Source organism: Oryzias melastigma, linkage group LG2, assembly GCF_002922805.2.
Source record: "Oryzias melastigma strain HK-1 linkage group LG2, ASM292280v2, whole genome shotgun sequence".
Classification (NCBI taxonomy): domain Eukaryota; kingdom Metazoa; phylum Chordata; class Actinopteri; order Beloniformes; family Adrianichthyidae; genus Oryzias; species Oryzias melastigma.
The window spans coordinates 18,669,816-18,687,487 of NC_050513.1; the positions used below are offsets into that span (position 1 = coordinate 18,669,816).

The 17,672-nt window shown below is 43.1% G+C and overlaps 1 protein-coding gene across 8 annotated transcripts in view; it reads left to right on the plus strand.

The window, feature by feature from the left end:
- zeb2b (zinc finger E-box binding homeobox 2b) overlaps positions 1 to 17,672 on the plus strand; it is an 89,630-nt gene that overhangs the window by 28,455 nt on the left and 43,503 nt on the right. The window contains exon 1 of one of the 8 annotated variants that reach the window (XM_024288895.2): positions 9,391 to 9,467. The exons of the other annotated variants lie outside the window; for them this stretch is intronic. Coding sequence (XP_024144663.1) covers positions 9,407 to 9,467 — 61 coding nt within the window. The 5' untranslated portion in view covers positions 9,391 to 9,406. Of the gene's footprint in view, positions 1 to 9,390; positions 9,468 to 17,672 lie in introns of those variants that run through there. 8 annotated transcript variants of the gene reach the window in all.

A 17,672-nucleotide genomic window follows, 5' to 3' on the forward strand; every position in this document is an offset into this window, starting at 1 on the left:
GCGCACACACGCCTTTTATTCACCTGTTTGCCTCCCGCATGCCTCAAATGCCTCAACAGAGGACCCGCTTTCACCCCCCCACCCCGTCGCAGCTGAGCAGGAAAAGTTTTCTCGCCCTCTTCTCACACTTTCAGGAGGAGCATTCAGGCAGCCGAGCCTCCGGAGAGCCCATTACAGGCCCTTTATTGTTTCGGAGCTGAGGTCATCCTTCTGCTCGCCGCGGTCGAAACAAAGGCCACGGGTTTATTGCGGCCTCGACTGTGTGAAAGGAAACACACTCCGACATTGTTTGATTCTCACAGATAGCGGGGCGGGCATCCCTCCTCGTATTTGGTCGACGTTCGGTGGCTAGTTTGTTTTTAGTTTTGTGGTCCACGACTGAGGTTTGAGTGCGACTCGCCGCCCTGTCACGTCCGAACGCAGCAAAGGTGAAGAGACTCGGTCACCAAAGAAAAATCGACCATCTGAATCACCAAATAACGCCTCATCAAACTCCACTGCAGTGGTCGCAATGTCAGCCCCCCCCACCACCTCCTTTTGTTTTGGACGCGGTGACCTTGATAATTGTGACGGTAATTACAATAAGTGGCCATTATATTTCAAGGTGCAGCGACCTTCATTATCCAAATCAATTTGAGTCACTATCAATTTGATAATACTCCCAATGCGTGGCTGCATGGAAGATGCACACTCGGCACGCCTGTCGTCTGCCATATAATGGAATGCTGTTATTGAGATTGAGCCGCCCCCCCTCGCTCCCTACTACCCCCCCGTCGGCGCCGGCAATCAATATTAACAGCTCGTGAAAACAAATAAATACGTAAGGAATTCTAACAAATAGAAAGAGACGCTTCAACAAAGTGCAGCAAGTAAAACTCCCGGTCAGGCGGTGAGTACTGAGCGGTACCGCCAGACTCTCAAGGTCCTGATGACATCACTATTGCATAACGCTCTCCTATTGGCTGCCTTCAATTGTCTTTGAACAATCAGAACTTCTTAGATTGAGACGAACGCAATTCCCCCTTTAAGTGTGTCATATAATCAGCTAGTTGTTGAAAATTGACTTACTTACTAGATCCTGATGACAAAGGAAAATATTAATTGACTAGATCAGGTGATGTCCATGTTTTGATGGATGAAACAAGTCCTATCTAGGTGGTAACAGCAGATGGAGTCTCGGGGCTTAAGACTCAGACTCCAACTCAGAGTCCCACTTTAGTGTCATTGGAGGAGACTTGAGACTTGACCATAGTTACATTAAAGACACGAAACATGACTTGAAATTACAACTAGAGACACAAGACTCGACTGATTAAAGACTAGATTTGACTTAAAGTTACAGTTTAAAAATTTGACTCGAAGTTGCAGCTAAAGACTTGACACATAAACTTACAGCTAAAAGACTTGAGACTTGAATCTACAGCTGAAGACTTGAAACTTACATGTACAGCTAAAGACTTGAGACTTGAACTTTGAGCTAAGGACTTTAGATTTGAATTTATTGCTAAAGATTTTAAAAAATAAATTTACAGTTAAAGACTTGAAACTTAAACTTACAACTAAAGACTCGAGACTTGAAGTTACTGCTAAAAACTTGAGATGTGAAGTTACAGCTAAAGAGTTGACACTTGATGTTAAAGCTTAAGACTTGGGATTTGAAGTTACAGCTAAAGACTTGATACTTGAATTTATAGGTAAAGACTTGAGACTTGAACTTACTGCTAAAGACTTGACACTTGATGTTACATCTGAAGACTTGAAAGTTAAAGTTACAACTAACGACTAAAAGTTACCGCTTAAGACTCCAGACTTGACTAAAAGTTTGAACTAAAGACTCGAGACTTGACTAAAAGTTTGAGCTAAAGACTCGAGACTTGTGTTTTGCGACTAAAGACTTGCGACTGACTCAAAATTAGAGTTAAACACTTAAGACTTGACTTAAAGTTAGAGCTAAAGACTTCAAGACTTGACTTGAAATTACATGCATTGACTTTAGACTCGACTTGGACTTGCAGATAGAGACTTGTGAGGATCTCTGGCGGTAATTCATGCAGACTTCCTAATTTGGACGATATTTCTTCATCCACTACAGTCGGGTTTGTGTTTGAGGTCAGAATTTGGTCCGTAAATCCGAGTGTTTTCTCAGCTTCGGCTCCATTTCATTTGTATTCAAGTCTTCAACCGCCTTAAAGCACAGACTTGGCTCGCCGTCCACCTCGGTGTTTGTGACCTCGGCGCACAGGCCCATCTCCGGTCTCAGGAAAACTGCACCTGTACTGTGCTGCTGGGAAAAAAACAAAACTGCAAGCCCGGCACTTCTGCTGGCCTTGTCCGCCAGCGATATTCCGAGCTTATTAATAAAAAAAATAAGAAAAAAAACAGACAATTGTTTGGCAGGTCTTTTAAGATGTATGCGGTGTGTCCTCCCTTCTCCTGTCTGACAAAGCAAGCCAGAGATTGTTTTCCTGACCCCCCCACCATCACTGATAGCTACCTGAAGACATGATTTGTGAGGTACCTGTCGTGATTTACCGCCCGGCGGACTCATATTTCAGAAAACGGGGACAAACTGTATTGAACGCGCTGCCAATAAGACAAATGACGATCAGAATCACGTGGAAATGGAAATGCGGGCGCCAGATGTGAGGTCGGTGGCACACGGGTCAAGAAAAGCTATGATTTTTTTAGGTGTTTTGGACAAACATTGTAGTGTCAGGACAAGAAAAAATAAAAAAAAAACAGCAATTATTCCGGTGACCTCATTGTCATCTGCCGGGAAAATGTGTAATTAGCTCATGTTTACAAGCCTGGCACACCTGCAGCTCATCTTTCGCTGTAATGTTTGCCTTCAAGAAGCGCCGTGGCTGCCAGCCACTGTCACCGGCTGTCACCGAGGCGAAGGAGGGGGGTGGAGTAAAAGAAAGACAGAGTGAGGGGTGAAGCGGTAAAAAGAGAGCGCCACAGTGTGTGCCATTCTTCCAGCAATCTGACTGGCTTAATGCTGCGCATGTGAAGAAATGGGCATTTACATGGGTATACAATGGAGACTACATTACTTACACAGTAGCCTCATTATATCCCTGACGCCTACCTTCTGCCCCGCGCCGGTTTACTCACTCCTAGCTCTTATTGTTGGGGTATAATGGCGCCGGGGCATTTCTGAAATTCCCTCATTATTCAGCCTATTAAGGCTGCACCAACTCGATAATCGCGCCGCGCTTCGTGTCAAAGGGGGCGACTGTGCTGATTTGCCACATTTGAAGGCAAGACGAGGCTCCGAGCGCGGCTGGATGTGCACAGAAGCACGCAGGGCGCTAGGGATGGTGGGTAACCCGGCAGATTAGAGGTGTGGGGCCCAACAGATCATCAGGTTCTGGTGGACGTGGTCACTCTTAGAGGTGTAGGACCTCTTAGGCACCTCATTGGAGAGAGGCCAACCCTTGTGTCAGGAAATGAGCCACAAACACAAGAAATTTTAGGTGTGACGTCACCAATGACACCTGAATAACACATTGTCTTTGACGTACTACAGCTTTAAGACCATTCACATGATCGGCGTGAATCGGCTTTGCACCTGTTAAGGGAAACGTGTGACTATGCTAACTCCTAACCTTGCTAGAAAACGCATCACTAATGTAAAGTGTTGCATAACGGCGCAAAGCCGGTTTTCTCCACTTCGGAATTTCACAACGGTTTAAGAGTTATGGTCGTCGAAAGGGTGTCAACTCTGGAGCTCAACAGGTAATAAAAAAAAGGGTTTAACCCTTTGACAGCTGAGATGTCACCGGTGACACCAAATGACGAATCCTTGTTGACGTACCATAACTATACCACTGTTTATGCGACCATCGTGAATCAGATGATTCAGACATGTAGAATAGTAGGTTTTTATGTTGGCTTTGCACCGTTATGCAACACTTTATGTTAGAAAAGTGAAAAAAAAATGCTACATGTTAGCCACTTAAGCATATTCACAATACCTGTAACTCCAAACCTTGTTTATGCCACATTAAAAAGACTAATAACACCAAACTAAACATTAGTGTGACTACACTCTTAACCTCGTTAGCAACGCGTAAAGATTAAAAAAATGCTACACGTTAGCCACATTAGCATATTCAGAATACCTGTAACTCAAAACTTTGCTTACATCACGTAAAAACAGACAATACAACAAAACCAAATGATAGTGTGACTACGCTAACTCCTAACCTTGTTAGCAACGCATAAAAAACATTTCCAAAAATGCTACATGCTAGCTGCGTTAGCGTACTCCCGATATCTGCTAACCTTGCTTTGCAACTTGTAAAAAAACAAACAAAACTGACATTTTCTCTAGATTATAAGCTACATGGAGTTAAAAAAAAAAAAAAAAAATTACGACTTTTAGCGACACCGTAAATACGGTCTTCTTAGAGGGGTGGAGCGGGACGCCACGACGCCTGGAGCTGGCGCCGTCTCGCGTCTTGCTTTGTGACATCTTGTCATATAGACTGCCAGAGGAGCGGCGATGGAAAAAAAAAAATCAATTGGCAATTAAATGATACACCTTGCGATGATGACAAGAGGCGTTTGGTTGCGTGGAAGAGTTGTGAGCGGCGCTCTGCGATGGAGGCCTAATGACTATTCATAAGCGATTTTCAGTCCGCCGCCGATCTCCTCGGCTGTGAAGCTCTGCCCCGGAGAGTCGGCGCTGTCACTTTCCCTCACCTCAAAAAGGCGCTGCAATCGACGGCGTAGGACGCGTGCGAGAAATTACCCAGAATTCCGCCCGGGGGGGTAACTCGGGTCACATCTGGCGCGGTACGGGTGCCGCCAGAGGGGACCAAAAGCTGAAAAATAAATAAGTGAGACCTCACACGTTTGACAGCAGCAGATACCTTTGTTTTGTTGCTATCGAACCGGCGGTGAATCCTCGCCGCGGAGCGTGACCGACTGCCGTCTGATTCCCCTTCAGCCGTGTTCTGACAAATGCCATAAGAGCCTCGGCGCGGATACATCGGCAATCCAAACACGCCGTTATCCATCTCTTATCGCCTCCGGCGGCTCACCTTATCTAAGGTAAATACAATAAAGCGCTCATTAGGCTCGACTTCACGGCTGCTTGGCAGGAGTGTTTGCTCAGTAACAAGAGCGGCGCGGGTCAACAGGGAGGCGAGAACCCACTCAAAACGTTACCTGAGCGAGGCCTGCCCCCGGCCGACAATGGCTTGAACCCGGGGCGAGAAGTCAGTCTCGGGGTGAAGAGTTGAGCCTTTTAAATCAGGGGAAGCTCAGAAGAATCGGTTCGGTCCGGAGCGGTCTGCTCCCGGGAGGATCCTAATTTAATTCGTCTTAAGACCCCGAACCAGGGTCGGGCTTCCTCCCTTTATTTCCAGCTTTCACCAGTTTTAAAAATGGCAGCGCGTCATTGTCTGGTGACCTCTTTCATTGGAGCGCCGGCTGAGGAGTGAGAAGCTCCTGACGGCTCAAATAGTGCTTGGCGAAGCAGCGGCCGCATCAGCAGAAAAGGCCCCGGAGCTGCAGGATTTCGCAGGAAAAACCTCCACGCCGGCGCAGGAGGCGGGCGGAGAAGTGAAGACGTGCAAAATCAATGCCGGTCTATCTGGTGCAGATAAAAAAAAAAAGACAACATCTAACCAGGTCACTTTTGCCTTTTAATGAGCCCCAAAGCTCTAAACTCAGCTTGTTTTGGGATTCAGTTTAATCCTGAATTTTTAGTCAGATTCCTCCTTCCAACCTTAACTCCCGTCTTTCTTTTCTTCCCTTTCCGAAAATCAAAGATGCGTCCTATTTGAATGCAGGACTGATGTGTTCAAAGATAGTCGCTCTTTATCCTGAATTTCAGCTTGACAGGAGTCTTGAAAGATGACAGGAGGAGCGAATCGTGACTGTAGTGTCAGAAGCTTTATCTTCTGAGCAGGTTCTCCGGATAAGTTCCCCTGAAACCCATCAAAGATCACAAACCGACTTCTGCTAGCTAACTTTTACAACCCAACTTTTTTTCTTCCTTTTCCTGAACTCAAATGTAACTTTTAAAGATAAAAACTGTCCAAAAAATATAGAAAATTCTGAAAAATTATGGATTTTGTAGCAAATGAAGTTTATTTTTGTGTTGAATAAAATTTACTAGGTGCCCTGCGACAGACTGGCGACCTGTCCAGGGTGTACCCCGCCTTCGCCCTTCAGTAGCTGGGATAGGCTCCGGCACCCCCGCGACCCCGAAAGGGAAGAAGCGGTCAAGAAAATGGATGGATGGATGGAAAATTTACTAGGTTGCTAGCTGAGAGACGCTAGCATCCCAGTAAAAACAGAAATAAAAAAATTGACAGATTTTAAAAGAAGCTCAAAAAGTTTTAGTTAATTTTTTAAAGAAAACATGTGAGCAGATATAGTTTGTTTTTAGTGAAAAAAATGTATCTATTTCTTCTTACTGTAATGCTAACACCTCTTTGCTAGCATGCTAGAAAAAACAAATAAGAACAAATTAGATCCAACTTCGGTTTTGTTCCTGTTTCCTAAAATCAAATGTTACTTTTAAAGATCAAAAACTATCAAAAATATTTAAAACTTGGAAATATGATTGAATGCTGGACCAAATGTGTGTATTTTTGTTAAAAATAACACGTACTAGCATGCTAGCAAGGAGATGCTAGCATGCTAAGAAAAACACAAATAAAAAGCAGAAAATACTTACAGTTTTTAAAATAAGCTCAAATGTTTTTCTTTTCTTAAGCTCAAGTTTAACTAGTAAAGAAAAAAATGTATATTATAAACAAAGAAATAGATGTGAGCAGATATGATTAATCTTTATAATTAAATGACCTATTTGTTCATACCATAATGCTAACAGCTCTTTGCTAGCATGCTAGAAAAAAACACAAATGAAAAGCTGCACTTATGATGTCCTTTGTAGCCTTTTTTCCCCTTTTCCAAAAATAAAATTTTACCTTTAAAGATAAAAATTGTCCAAAAATATTTAAAACTTAGAAATATATTTGAATGCCAGACCAAATGTAGTTTATTTTTGTGATAAATAAGAGTTTTTCCACCCCGACAGAATATTTACAGGCATGCTAACATGTCTTTGCTAGCATGCTAGCAAAACATAAATAAAAGTTTAAAAAAAATGTCAGTTTTTAACTTTTTCTATAACTTTTTTTTTACTTTTTTTAAATAAAATTCTGCTTTTAAAGACAAATCATGCAATTACAGTTTGTTTTTGTGATAAACACGGTCATGGACTAACATGCTAGCATCTCAGGACTAGCATAAAAAGCTGCAAAAATGAACACTTCTAAAAGAAACCCAACTTGTTTTTCTTTCCTAATCAAAACAGTCAAGAAATATGGAAAAACTGAGCAAAATGGTGGATGTGGGAGAAAATATAGTTTTTTATGTGATAAATGAGGACTTATTTCATCCAGATATACAAACACAAGCTAGTATCCTTCTGCTAGCATGACAATGACGCAAATACAAATCTGCAAAACTTGAAAGTTAAAAAAAAAGATATATAGAAAGACTTTGGGTTTATAATTAATTGTATCAAGTGGAAAAACAGAGTTCCGGAGTTAGTAAAAGTTACCGTCATAACAAAACAGGAAGTTAGCGTTTTTTTTGTTTTTGCTAAGTTTTGACTTTTACTAAACATAGATATTAAAGTTAAAAAATGTCAACAAAAATGTCAAAAAATAAATAAAAACTAAGAATGATTATGGTTGTCTGAGAAATACATTTTATTTTTGTCATATATGAGGATATATTTAGGATTTACTCCTAAGCTAGCATCTTTCTGCTAGCTTTTTCTGCGAAAAAACAAACAAAAAAAATGATTGTGACTAAAATTTTTGGAATGTTGAAAAAGTTGGAATGAGGGGAAAAATAGATCTAGCAAAAAAAGGAAAAATAATACCTGGAAATACATATTCAAATTCCAAATATTTTCAAAATAAAACAGGAAGTCAAAGAAAAGATGATTTATCAAGAGAAAATGAGGGCAATAAAGTCAAATTTGAACTCAAATGAACCATATATCACAGGATTCATCTTCACACTCATGGATTTAACTTGCTAACTCTCTAAAATAAACTCCATGAACCCTAATAGTAATCCTAATGAGTTTTTAAGGTGGTAAAACAGTTCTGGACTCCTGTTAAACCACCATTCATGACGCTGTCCTCGAAGGACACGGAAAAGTGGCTCACTATTTCCGCTTGGTTTCCCGACGCCAGACTCGACAAAGGGGCCAAAAGTGAGCCGATGAAAGCGGGGACGGCGCTCGCCTCTCGCCGGCGCGGTCGGGGTCGGCGCGGCGGCGGCGGCCCCTCGGCGTCGCTGAGCGCTTTTAATTGAAGTTGCAGTGCCATCATTAACATTGCTATCATTATTACAAAGCGAGCGGTTCCGATGATACTCGTGTCCCCAGCTGCCGCCGCAGCCGGCTCCCCGCCCCCCTCCCCGACACCAGCACATCATTATGCAGTGGCATCTATCAGATACAGGCTTAATTAGGGCTTGTACAGGACATTAAGCAAGGGGAGTAGCCAGGCTCAAATATTTATAAGGTTGAGTATATTTATGATCTGTGTCTTAATCCCTTATTAGATTATTTCAGTCGAGGATTTAACAAAGCAGGCCTCTGACCCCGCCCCCTTTTTTTGCTACTTTCACTGTGACTCAGAGAAACGTCCCTGAACGGCAGATAAAAGTAATCAGTTGGGTGAACTTTTACCTGTTGAGCTCCGATTTTGTTATTTAGTCTGACGCTCTGTATCTGGCGGCACACGGCGCTCCCTGCCAAAATGAGCAAAACATTCACACGCGGCGGAGACTTTCCCGGGGCTTTTATTTTCTGCCGAGTGTCGCGGGGTTAACTATTTTTAGTCGGCGGGTGTAGATCTAAGTGGCGGTGAATGACACTTGTGCCTCCCTAAGTGCTTCCCCCACCATACCTCCCTGCGATAACTCCTCTCATCCCCCTTTTTTTGTTGTTGTTGAAGGTGAGAGCCCTTTCTCTTGTTCAACTCTCTCACACATGCCTCTTTATGCTGTTGGGAAGAAATTAAGCAGGTATGTTGAAGTTCAACCAAGCTCCAGAAGTCCTGTGGTGACTTGACATGCTTTTATTTTGAAAATCTCAGAAAATGAAACCCAGAATTTAAAGAAAAATCCAGTCTGTTGTGGTAAAATTTTCATATTCTGACATTCAGACCCAAATACTACTTTCCTTGAAGTGACCTAACTCAGACTGGAGGGTCATCGTTAGATTCACTTCCTGTTTCTGCAGACTCTTGAATCGGTTGAGGAAGTGGACGGATGGAAAGGGTGTAGCAGCATTTCAGGACAAATCACAGTTTCGACTTGTGAAGAGTTCTGGGATTTGGTCCTGTATTGCTTTGGCAGCATGTCAGGAGGAGGACGGGAGGGATTGATGAGTCATACTCTGGGTTCAGCTGATGCCATATGTGAGTCAACTAATCCAATTAGCGACATGTTTATGTTTCTGAAATTCTCTTTCTTTTTTTGGTCTCAATGACAGCTCTGCTCGGAGAAATCCTGAAACGGTCCCCAAAACCAAAAAAACGTGTGAAACTTAACTCCCGCCTTACTTTTAGGTTTTTTTCGCATTTTTGCGATAGTTTGGTCAAAATGATCAATAAAATTTCAGCATTGCAATGTTGTGCATTAAGATTTGCGTTTTAATTGGTTGTTTGTTGCGACATGACAGCCTTATTTTTACATTTTTATCGTATTTTCCCGACATATTTGTAACTGTCACGTTATCGCAAATCTAGGTTGTCAAATGCAAAAAAATAATAATATTTTGTCTCACGTTTGTTGGAAATTTATTGCATCGAAAGTAACAGTTGAATCTTTTCAAAATTTGCTAGCTCGTTAGCCATTTTTGTAAGTCCAGGTCATTAAATGCAAAATAATTTCCGACATTTTTAAATCATATCGTTTGTCGGAAATCTGTTTTGCAAAAATAATAGTTGCGTTTCTAATTGGTCGTTTAGGTAACAACAAAACTTTATACGTGACAGTAACTCACGAAGTTTTCAAAAGTTGCTAACTAGTTAGTGATTTCAGATTTGAGATTTTCATAAATCTCGGTTGTCTAATGCGAAAAAATTTCTGTCAATTGAAAATGATGTTTGTCGGAAACCTGTTACGCAAAAATGCGAAAAATATTCGTTGCGTTTCCCATTAGTCTTTTGTTACGATAAGTTACAACAAAAAATCGTACATGATAGTAACTTGTGAAGTTTGCTAAAATTTCTAGCTCGTTAGCCATTTCCGATGATAGATTTCTAGAAGTGTACGTTGTTAAACGCGACAAATTTCCGACATTTGAAAATCGTGTCGTTTAATATTTGTCGGAAATCTGTAGTTCGAAAAGTAATAGTCGCTTTACAATTGGTGGTTTGTTACGATAAGTAACAACAAAACTTAATAAATGATAATAACTCACGAAGTTTTTAAAAGTTGCTAGCTCGTTAGTCATTTCAGATTTGAGATTTTCATAAGTCTAGGTCGTCTAATGCGAAAAAATGTCTGACAATTGAAAGTGATGATGTTTGTCGGAAACCTGTTATGCAAAAAATAAAAGTTGCGTTTCCAATCTGTCTTTTGTTGCGATAAGTAATAACAAAAATTCGCACATGATAGTAACTTCTGAAGTTAGCAAAAATTTCTAGCTCATTAGCCATTTCCAGAAGTCTACGTTGTTAAACGTGACAAAATTTACGACATTTGAAAATCGTGTCGGATAACATTTGTCGGAAATTTGTGGTTCGTTGCTTTTACAATTGGTAGTTTGTTACGATAAGTGACAACAAAACTTCATCGATGATTGTAAGTTTTTAAAAGTTGCTAGCTTGTTAGTTATGTTGCTTTAGGATCTTTCAAAATTACATTTTTTTAAGTCTCGGTTTCAGATTTTTTTCTAAATTGCGAACTTTAGCAACACTTTAAATACCGGCGAAGCAGGAACCTGAATTTGCCGAAGACAAAGCCCCGCTTTAGCGCTCTTGTTGATCAACAACTTTGGCTTCTCATTTGTTGTGTGAAGCGTCGTGCTGAGCCGCCCACTCCTACCCGACTTCCATTTATTTAGTCTGACTGCAGGTCTTCCAGAAAGTGTCCAGCTGTTTGCTGACCTGCTGCCCCGGTACCGGAGCGCACAGCCCACGGGCAGCAGCGCTGTGGGAGGGGCCCAGCTGCTCCCGCCCGCCCGGACGTTCCTGCTAGCGTAGGAGCGAGCGTTCGCGTGCGCGGTGGCGGCGAGCCTCTCGGCCAGGTAGTCGGTGGTGGGGTCTCGCTCGTATTGATTTTCGTTACTTTCCTGACAAACCTCCTCCTCTTCGTGCCAGCGGGAAGCGGCAGCGCTGCCTGGCCCGGGAAACCTTTCGCCTCTTTCAACTCCTCTCTCGGCGCTCCCAGCGGAGAGAAGGGCATTATTATGCATTTTGCTTTACTCCACTGCATCAATTTGAAGTAATTCGAAGGTTCTGCAGGGACCGGTACCTGAAAATCTGCTCCTCTGGATGCCTTTCACAATAAAAGAGCTTTCTTCTCTAATACCTCCTTTTTTATATTTTTTATAAAGAAATAAGGACAGTTCGGGGCTTCTTCCAGCGTCTTTCATATCTGCTCACTTCAGGAAACCCACCAAGGTGTCCGTTCGCGCACCGTTCCAGCCTTCAACCTGTCAGACACACTTTTGTGACGCCAAATCCCTCTATTCATCGAACTGCTCCTCTCCACAAATATATTTTTTCCCTGTTACCCACCTCCTTCTACTCTTTTTTTTTGGTCAAGGACAGACCTCAGCTCTGTGGAAAAGCAGGCCGGGGAGATCTCCAGGGCCTGTCATTTTACATTTACATTTTAGCCACTCAGCTGACGCTCTCATCCAGGGTGACTTCCACAGAGCGTCGGGATGCAGGAGAACTGGAGGATTTATCCTAATTTCTCTTGTTTGACTTTAACCTCTGACATGCTTTTACAAACCAGATTTTAAATTTCAAAGCAGAACACCTTTTTTATATACTTGTATTAATCTTTTATGAGAGCATTTGGAATAAAAACGGAGCCGTTTGACTTCGCCCTCCACCTGGTCGCTTGAATAATTCAGGAAGCGGAGCCGGCCGCCGCTCTGGCGGGTTGTAAAAGGCCGAAAATTGCTTCATCATGGCCCAGGCCAACGGACGCATGCATTATTGAGTCAAATCTGAACAAAAAAAACAAGAAAACTGATTGACTGTATTAGACAACTGGAGAGAGTGACCCCTCCCCCCTCAGGTTGCAAACAGGAAGTACCCGCTGGCTCCAAGAATCTAAAATCCCACAGACGTATATTTACTCATTCTATATTACTCTGATACTTTAAGCATTTTCTTATTAATCTGAAAAACTGACCAATCAGAAGCTTCAAAAAAAGTAGGCGGTCTCATGTCAAATCTTCTGAGTTCAAGTGGAAGGGGGCGTGGTCTTCCAACACACTAATCACTGATCGGTGAGATTTATTGCCATAGAACTGACAACTGACCCCTGGCTCCAACATTCGTATCACGAAAAAAACCAAACAGCAAATAGATAATTTTCTATCAGTGACATCACATTGTTTCGCTCCAGTTGTCATATACAGTCAAAGGCACCAACGTGGGAGGGTCCATATTGAGAAATATGGGAATGTTTCTAACCAAACATGGCGAACAAATTGATTTCATTTTTTGGATCTGGTAGTAAGTAATTTTCTATGAGTGATGTCACACTAGCTCAGTCCAGTTGTCATATACAGTCAATGGCTCCATCATAGTGAAAATAAATGGTGACCAAACTGACTATGTTTTGTTTGATCAGGAAGTAAGCAATTTTCTATCAATGAAGATATTCTCACCCGTTCCAGTTGTCATATACAGTCATTGGTTCCAACATGGGGGCATCAGTATCAAAAATAATGGTGATTATCCAACATTATTGTGTCGATATGGCGAAAAAAATGCAAATAAATTGACTTAACTTTTGTTGGATCTGGTAGTATGCCATTTTCAATGGGTGACATCATACTCACTCGGTCCAGATTTTAAATACAGTCAATGTTTGCGTTCTTGTTGCGAAAAAAAGAAGTAATTATCCAATATTATGGCATCTGTATCGTTAAAACAATTTACTTAATTTTGCTAAATCTGGTTGCAAGCAATTTTCTATGGGTGACATCATCCACACTTTGTCCAGTTCTCATTTATAGTCAATAGCTCCAACATAACAGGAAAGAAATCTAACCAAGATTGTGACATCTGTATCATGAAAAAATGGTGACTAAATTGACAACATTTCACTTTTCTGGGGGTAACGCCACACTTACTAAGTCCAGTTGTTGTATACAGTCAATGGCTCCAACATGGCGGTGTTCATGTAGCAAAAACATTATGACAAAATTGACTAAATTACGTTGGAACCTGAAGTACCTGATTTTCTAAAGGTGACATCACACTTATTGGCTCCAGTTGTTATATACAGTCAGTGATTTTGACATGGTGTTGTCCATATCACAAAAAAATGTGATATTATGACATTCATATTGCCAAAAATCTTTTTAAAATGGCACCTTAATTTCGCTAGATGTGGATGCTAGTTATTTTCTATGGGTGACATCACACTCACTGGCTCCATTTGGGTTACACTGTCAATGATTCTGACATGGTGTTGTCCATAACACTAAAAAATGTGGTATTGTGACATTCATATTGCCAAAAATCTTCTTAAAATGGCGATTTAATTTCGCTAGATGTGGATGCTAGTCATTTTCTATGGGTGACATCACACTCACTCGCTCCACTTGTCATATGCAGTCAACTTTCTTCCTTTGCACTTGCTGTTTATTGTTGATGAGCTTCACTCTGTACCTGTTTGGTTTCGTGACGTGTGTTATCGCACATGTGCATGCTACTCAAATTTGCCGAATCTGCATTTTTTCTCCTCCCAATAGGGCCTCCCATCTTTTTCCTTTCGCCGTTCAACCCAACCAGAGATAAGTTGTCGCCGTTTGTCTTTCAAGAACACACGTGTTCATACCAATATATTTATATATCTTTGCACAAACACCCCTCGTCTCCGCTTCCTGACAACATCCGTGTGCGCGGCGAAGTCGCTCTGGGCCTACTGTACGCCGCTCTTATCTGCAGCGCGCAGCCTGAGCGTTCACGCCATCAGCACGCCGGCGTCACTCATCTCCTCTCAGGTCAGAAGCATCCGTGTAACAGCCCCCCCCCGCCCTCCCCAAATGCTGAATTGACGCTAATTTAGCATCCCTAATCAAATAGGACGGTGTCTTTTTGGAATAAATCGCCAAATTCGCTCAGTGTCAGAGGTCCTTCTCCACACTGGCAATATTGTCTCCCTTTTTTTTTCCTTTTTAATTTGCAGCTCATGTATGCTATGAATATCCCCACACTGTGCATAATGTAATTAAAGCATGACCAATGCTATGTGGGCAGACGTCCCAGAGCCGGTCGGTTCAACTCGGAGAAGGAAAAACCTGAAGAGCTGCCACCGCTGCGGGTTGAAGCTGTAAAACACCAAAAAAACAAGAGCGCTCAGGATCTGGGCTGTTTTCTTCCTTACGAATGTGACCCCGCTTTCCCACTTTTTCACTTTTGCTCCCTCCCCCTTGAAACAGCCCAAAGTTCGAGCGATTTCGGAGAATGCCGCAACGTCTCGTCTTGCTCAAGAGGCCGAAGTTCAGTGGAAAAAGCGTGACAGGCCGTTTCCTCACTCCCTCCGCGAAAAAAAAAATCGAAAAAGTGAAGTTGTGACTTCCTGTTGCAAAAGTAGGGATGAGTGCGCGCGGGGAGGGAGGCTGGCTCTTTCCCTTTATCTTGGCGCTCGCCGACTCGGGCTGCAGAATCTTGACTCACTGAGAAAGCAGCGAGAGTCACGGAGGAGCGGCTCCAGGAATCCCCAAAAGGAAACAGCTGCTGGAGCTGCTGGAGCATGTGTGTGTGTGTGCTCCTCGCATGCCTACATGCAGCATGTGTTTTCCCATCGTTTCCCAGAGCTTCTGTGTGATTATGTGTTCTTATGTTTCGGGGCCATGTGCTCCACGGTCCAGGTGTTGGGGGCTTGTCTGGGTTAGTGCAGTCAGGTGTAGTCACGGTGTTTTATTGTTACTTTTTTCATGTCAGCTGTTGAGCTGTCACTCCAAACGGGAGACTTTCGGGTTGTGAATAAATTCCCCGCCATCCCTGACAGCAGCCTCGGAATAAAGTGGCGCTCTCCTGGAGGGAATTGCTTCTTTCGCCGGTGACAAATGATTAGCCGTTATCTCCGGGATTTAATTCCCGTCAGCTGACCGGCAGGCTGGAGCTGACTCAGGTAACTCGACGGGTGTCTCTCGCAGGAAATGAAGTTCCCAGCCTCTGCTCACCCCCCACCCCCCTCCCCTCCATGCACCACCATTCCTCCTCCCGGCGAGGGCCCCCACCAGGACAAAACCTAATCCGCTCTGTCAGGGGCAGATTACGACTTTGTTTAATTGGAGATGGGCTTCGTTGACAATCGGGCTTAGCGGTGCAGGTGTTTTTTTTGTTTGGCGCATCCATCCACCTCTCAGGCCGAATGGGGGACGTCCTTTGACAGGAATGGGAGTCATACATGAGAACTGGACCGAGCGAGTGTGATGTCATACGTAGAAAACGGTTTACTACTGGCTCCAATAAATTGTCAATTCAGTTGCCAATTTTTCACGATAAGGATGTTGTAGCCAAGTTTTTTGCTAATCAGTAACTTGTGCAAGTCAGTCTCAGTCAATCCCTCTACGGCTAATGAAGAGTTAGCTAGTTTGAAGGGATGCAACATGAAATCTATCAATCAAATTTTTTAATTAAGTCAATTCGATTCCTTTTTTTTTTACAATGAGGATGTTGTAGCCAGTAAGAAGTAACTTGTGCAGGTCAGTCTCGGTTACAGCTAATTAAGACTAAGCTAGTTGGAAGGACACATCCCGACCACTTGTTAGCGTGCTACACGAAATCTATCAAACGTTTAAATTAAGTCAATTAAATTGCCATTTTTTCGCGATACAGAGGCCGCCATGTTGTAACCAGATTCTTGGTACAGAGTAACTGTGTTAGTCAACATTTCTTTAGCTAATTAAGAGTTAGCTAGTTGGAAGGCCACGCCCCTACCACTTGTTAGCATGCTAAACAAAATCTACCAATCAAAAGTTGAAATGAAGCCAATTAAGTTGCTATTTTTTCACAAAAAAGGATGTTGTATCCAGATTGTTAGCAATCAGCAACTTGTGCAAGTCAGTCGGAGTCAACATTTCTATGGCTAATTAGGAGTTAGCTTATTGAAAAGGCCACACCCCTCCATTCGATAGCGTGCTACACGAAATTTAGCCGCCGTTTTTTTGCCACTTTGGAACCAGATATTGTGGGTTGTTTCTAAGGCAACCTCTTTGGCCAATCAGGAGTGAGCTTGTTGGAAGTCCACACCCCTGCCTCTCGAAAGCAGGTAACGCGAAATCTGTCAATAGAATGTTTTGTACGTTAGACGTAGAGGCTAGCGGGCGCTAACTACCTTTATTTGGGGCATCTGATTGGTCGATTTATACCTTGAATAACTACGGAACAAATATTCTAAAAAAATTTGATTAGGCAAGAACATTCCTGATTGGAACGCCGTGAAGGGGGAGGAGTCACTCAGTCCAGTTGTCATATACAGTCAATAAACCAAACCTAGACTTGCAAAACGATGGTTTGTGCCATGGCAACCCCATGTTGTTTGATTGGTAAAAACTGCTTTTAAGTTAGCAGATGTTAGCTTAACGTAACATTTTGTTTTGGTAATTCAATCTAAGCACAAGGGGGAGGGGTCTCTCTGTCCAGTTCCCATATATGGTCAATATTTGGCCTTGACGCATCCGTCGGGTCGTCTTTCGTCGCGCTGTAGGCCGTCGCTAAGGAACATCTTCTGAAACGCCAAACCTTGTCGTCCCCCTTTCTGCACCTCGCTGTGCCGGACCAGATGAGGGAATTCGAGAGCCACTTTAAACGGAGGCTTAAGTGGAAAGAGAAGAAACTCCCAGGTCGCAAGAGTAAATAACCCCACCCCCTCCCACGCCAGGAAAACCCATGGGATCAATTATGCGCCCATTAGCATAGACTCTCTTGTGCGACTGCTCACCTCGAAACTCGAGTGGAGGAAAATGTTTAAAGGGTCTCGTCAAAGTTCACCTCTGGCTCCAGCAGCCTTGGATGAGGCGGGGGCTGGGGCAGGAGTGGGGGGGGGGGTTTAAACAAGTCGTCCGGGTCAGGAAAACAACACGAGAGCGTCTCTGTCCGCCTCTCTGTTTTCATTACCTGAAACAACAAACAGAGGAGAAAATAGAGGAGCCAAGGAAGGAAAGAGCGAGTGCTCCCCTGGGCCGCCATCATGCACTTCCTGTGCAGATGAGACGATAGGTGAGATCGGCTCCTCCCGTCTTCCCCTCCGACTCCTCCGCAAGGCACTTTTTGATCCCGCCTCCTCCGTTTTAGTGCTTCTTTTGAGCCTTTATATGCCACCAATGTCATGTCTGCACCGACATGGCGTGCGGTACATCACTGGGTTTTGGTCAAGTCGCTCACGTGTCAAGACATGGGGGCCGGAACCGGTCCTCC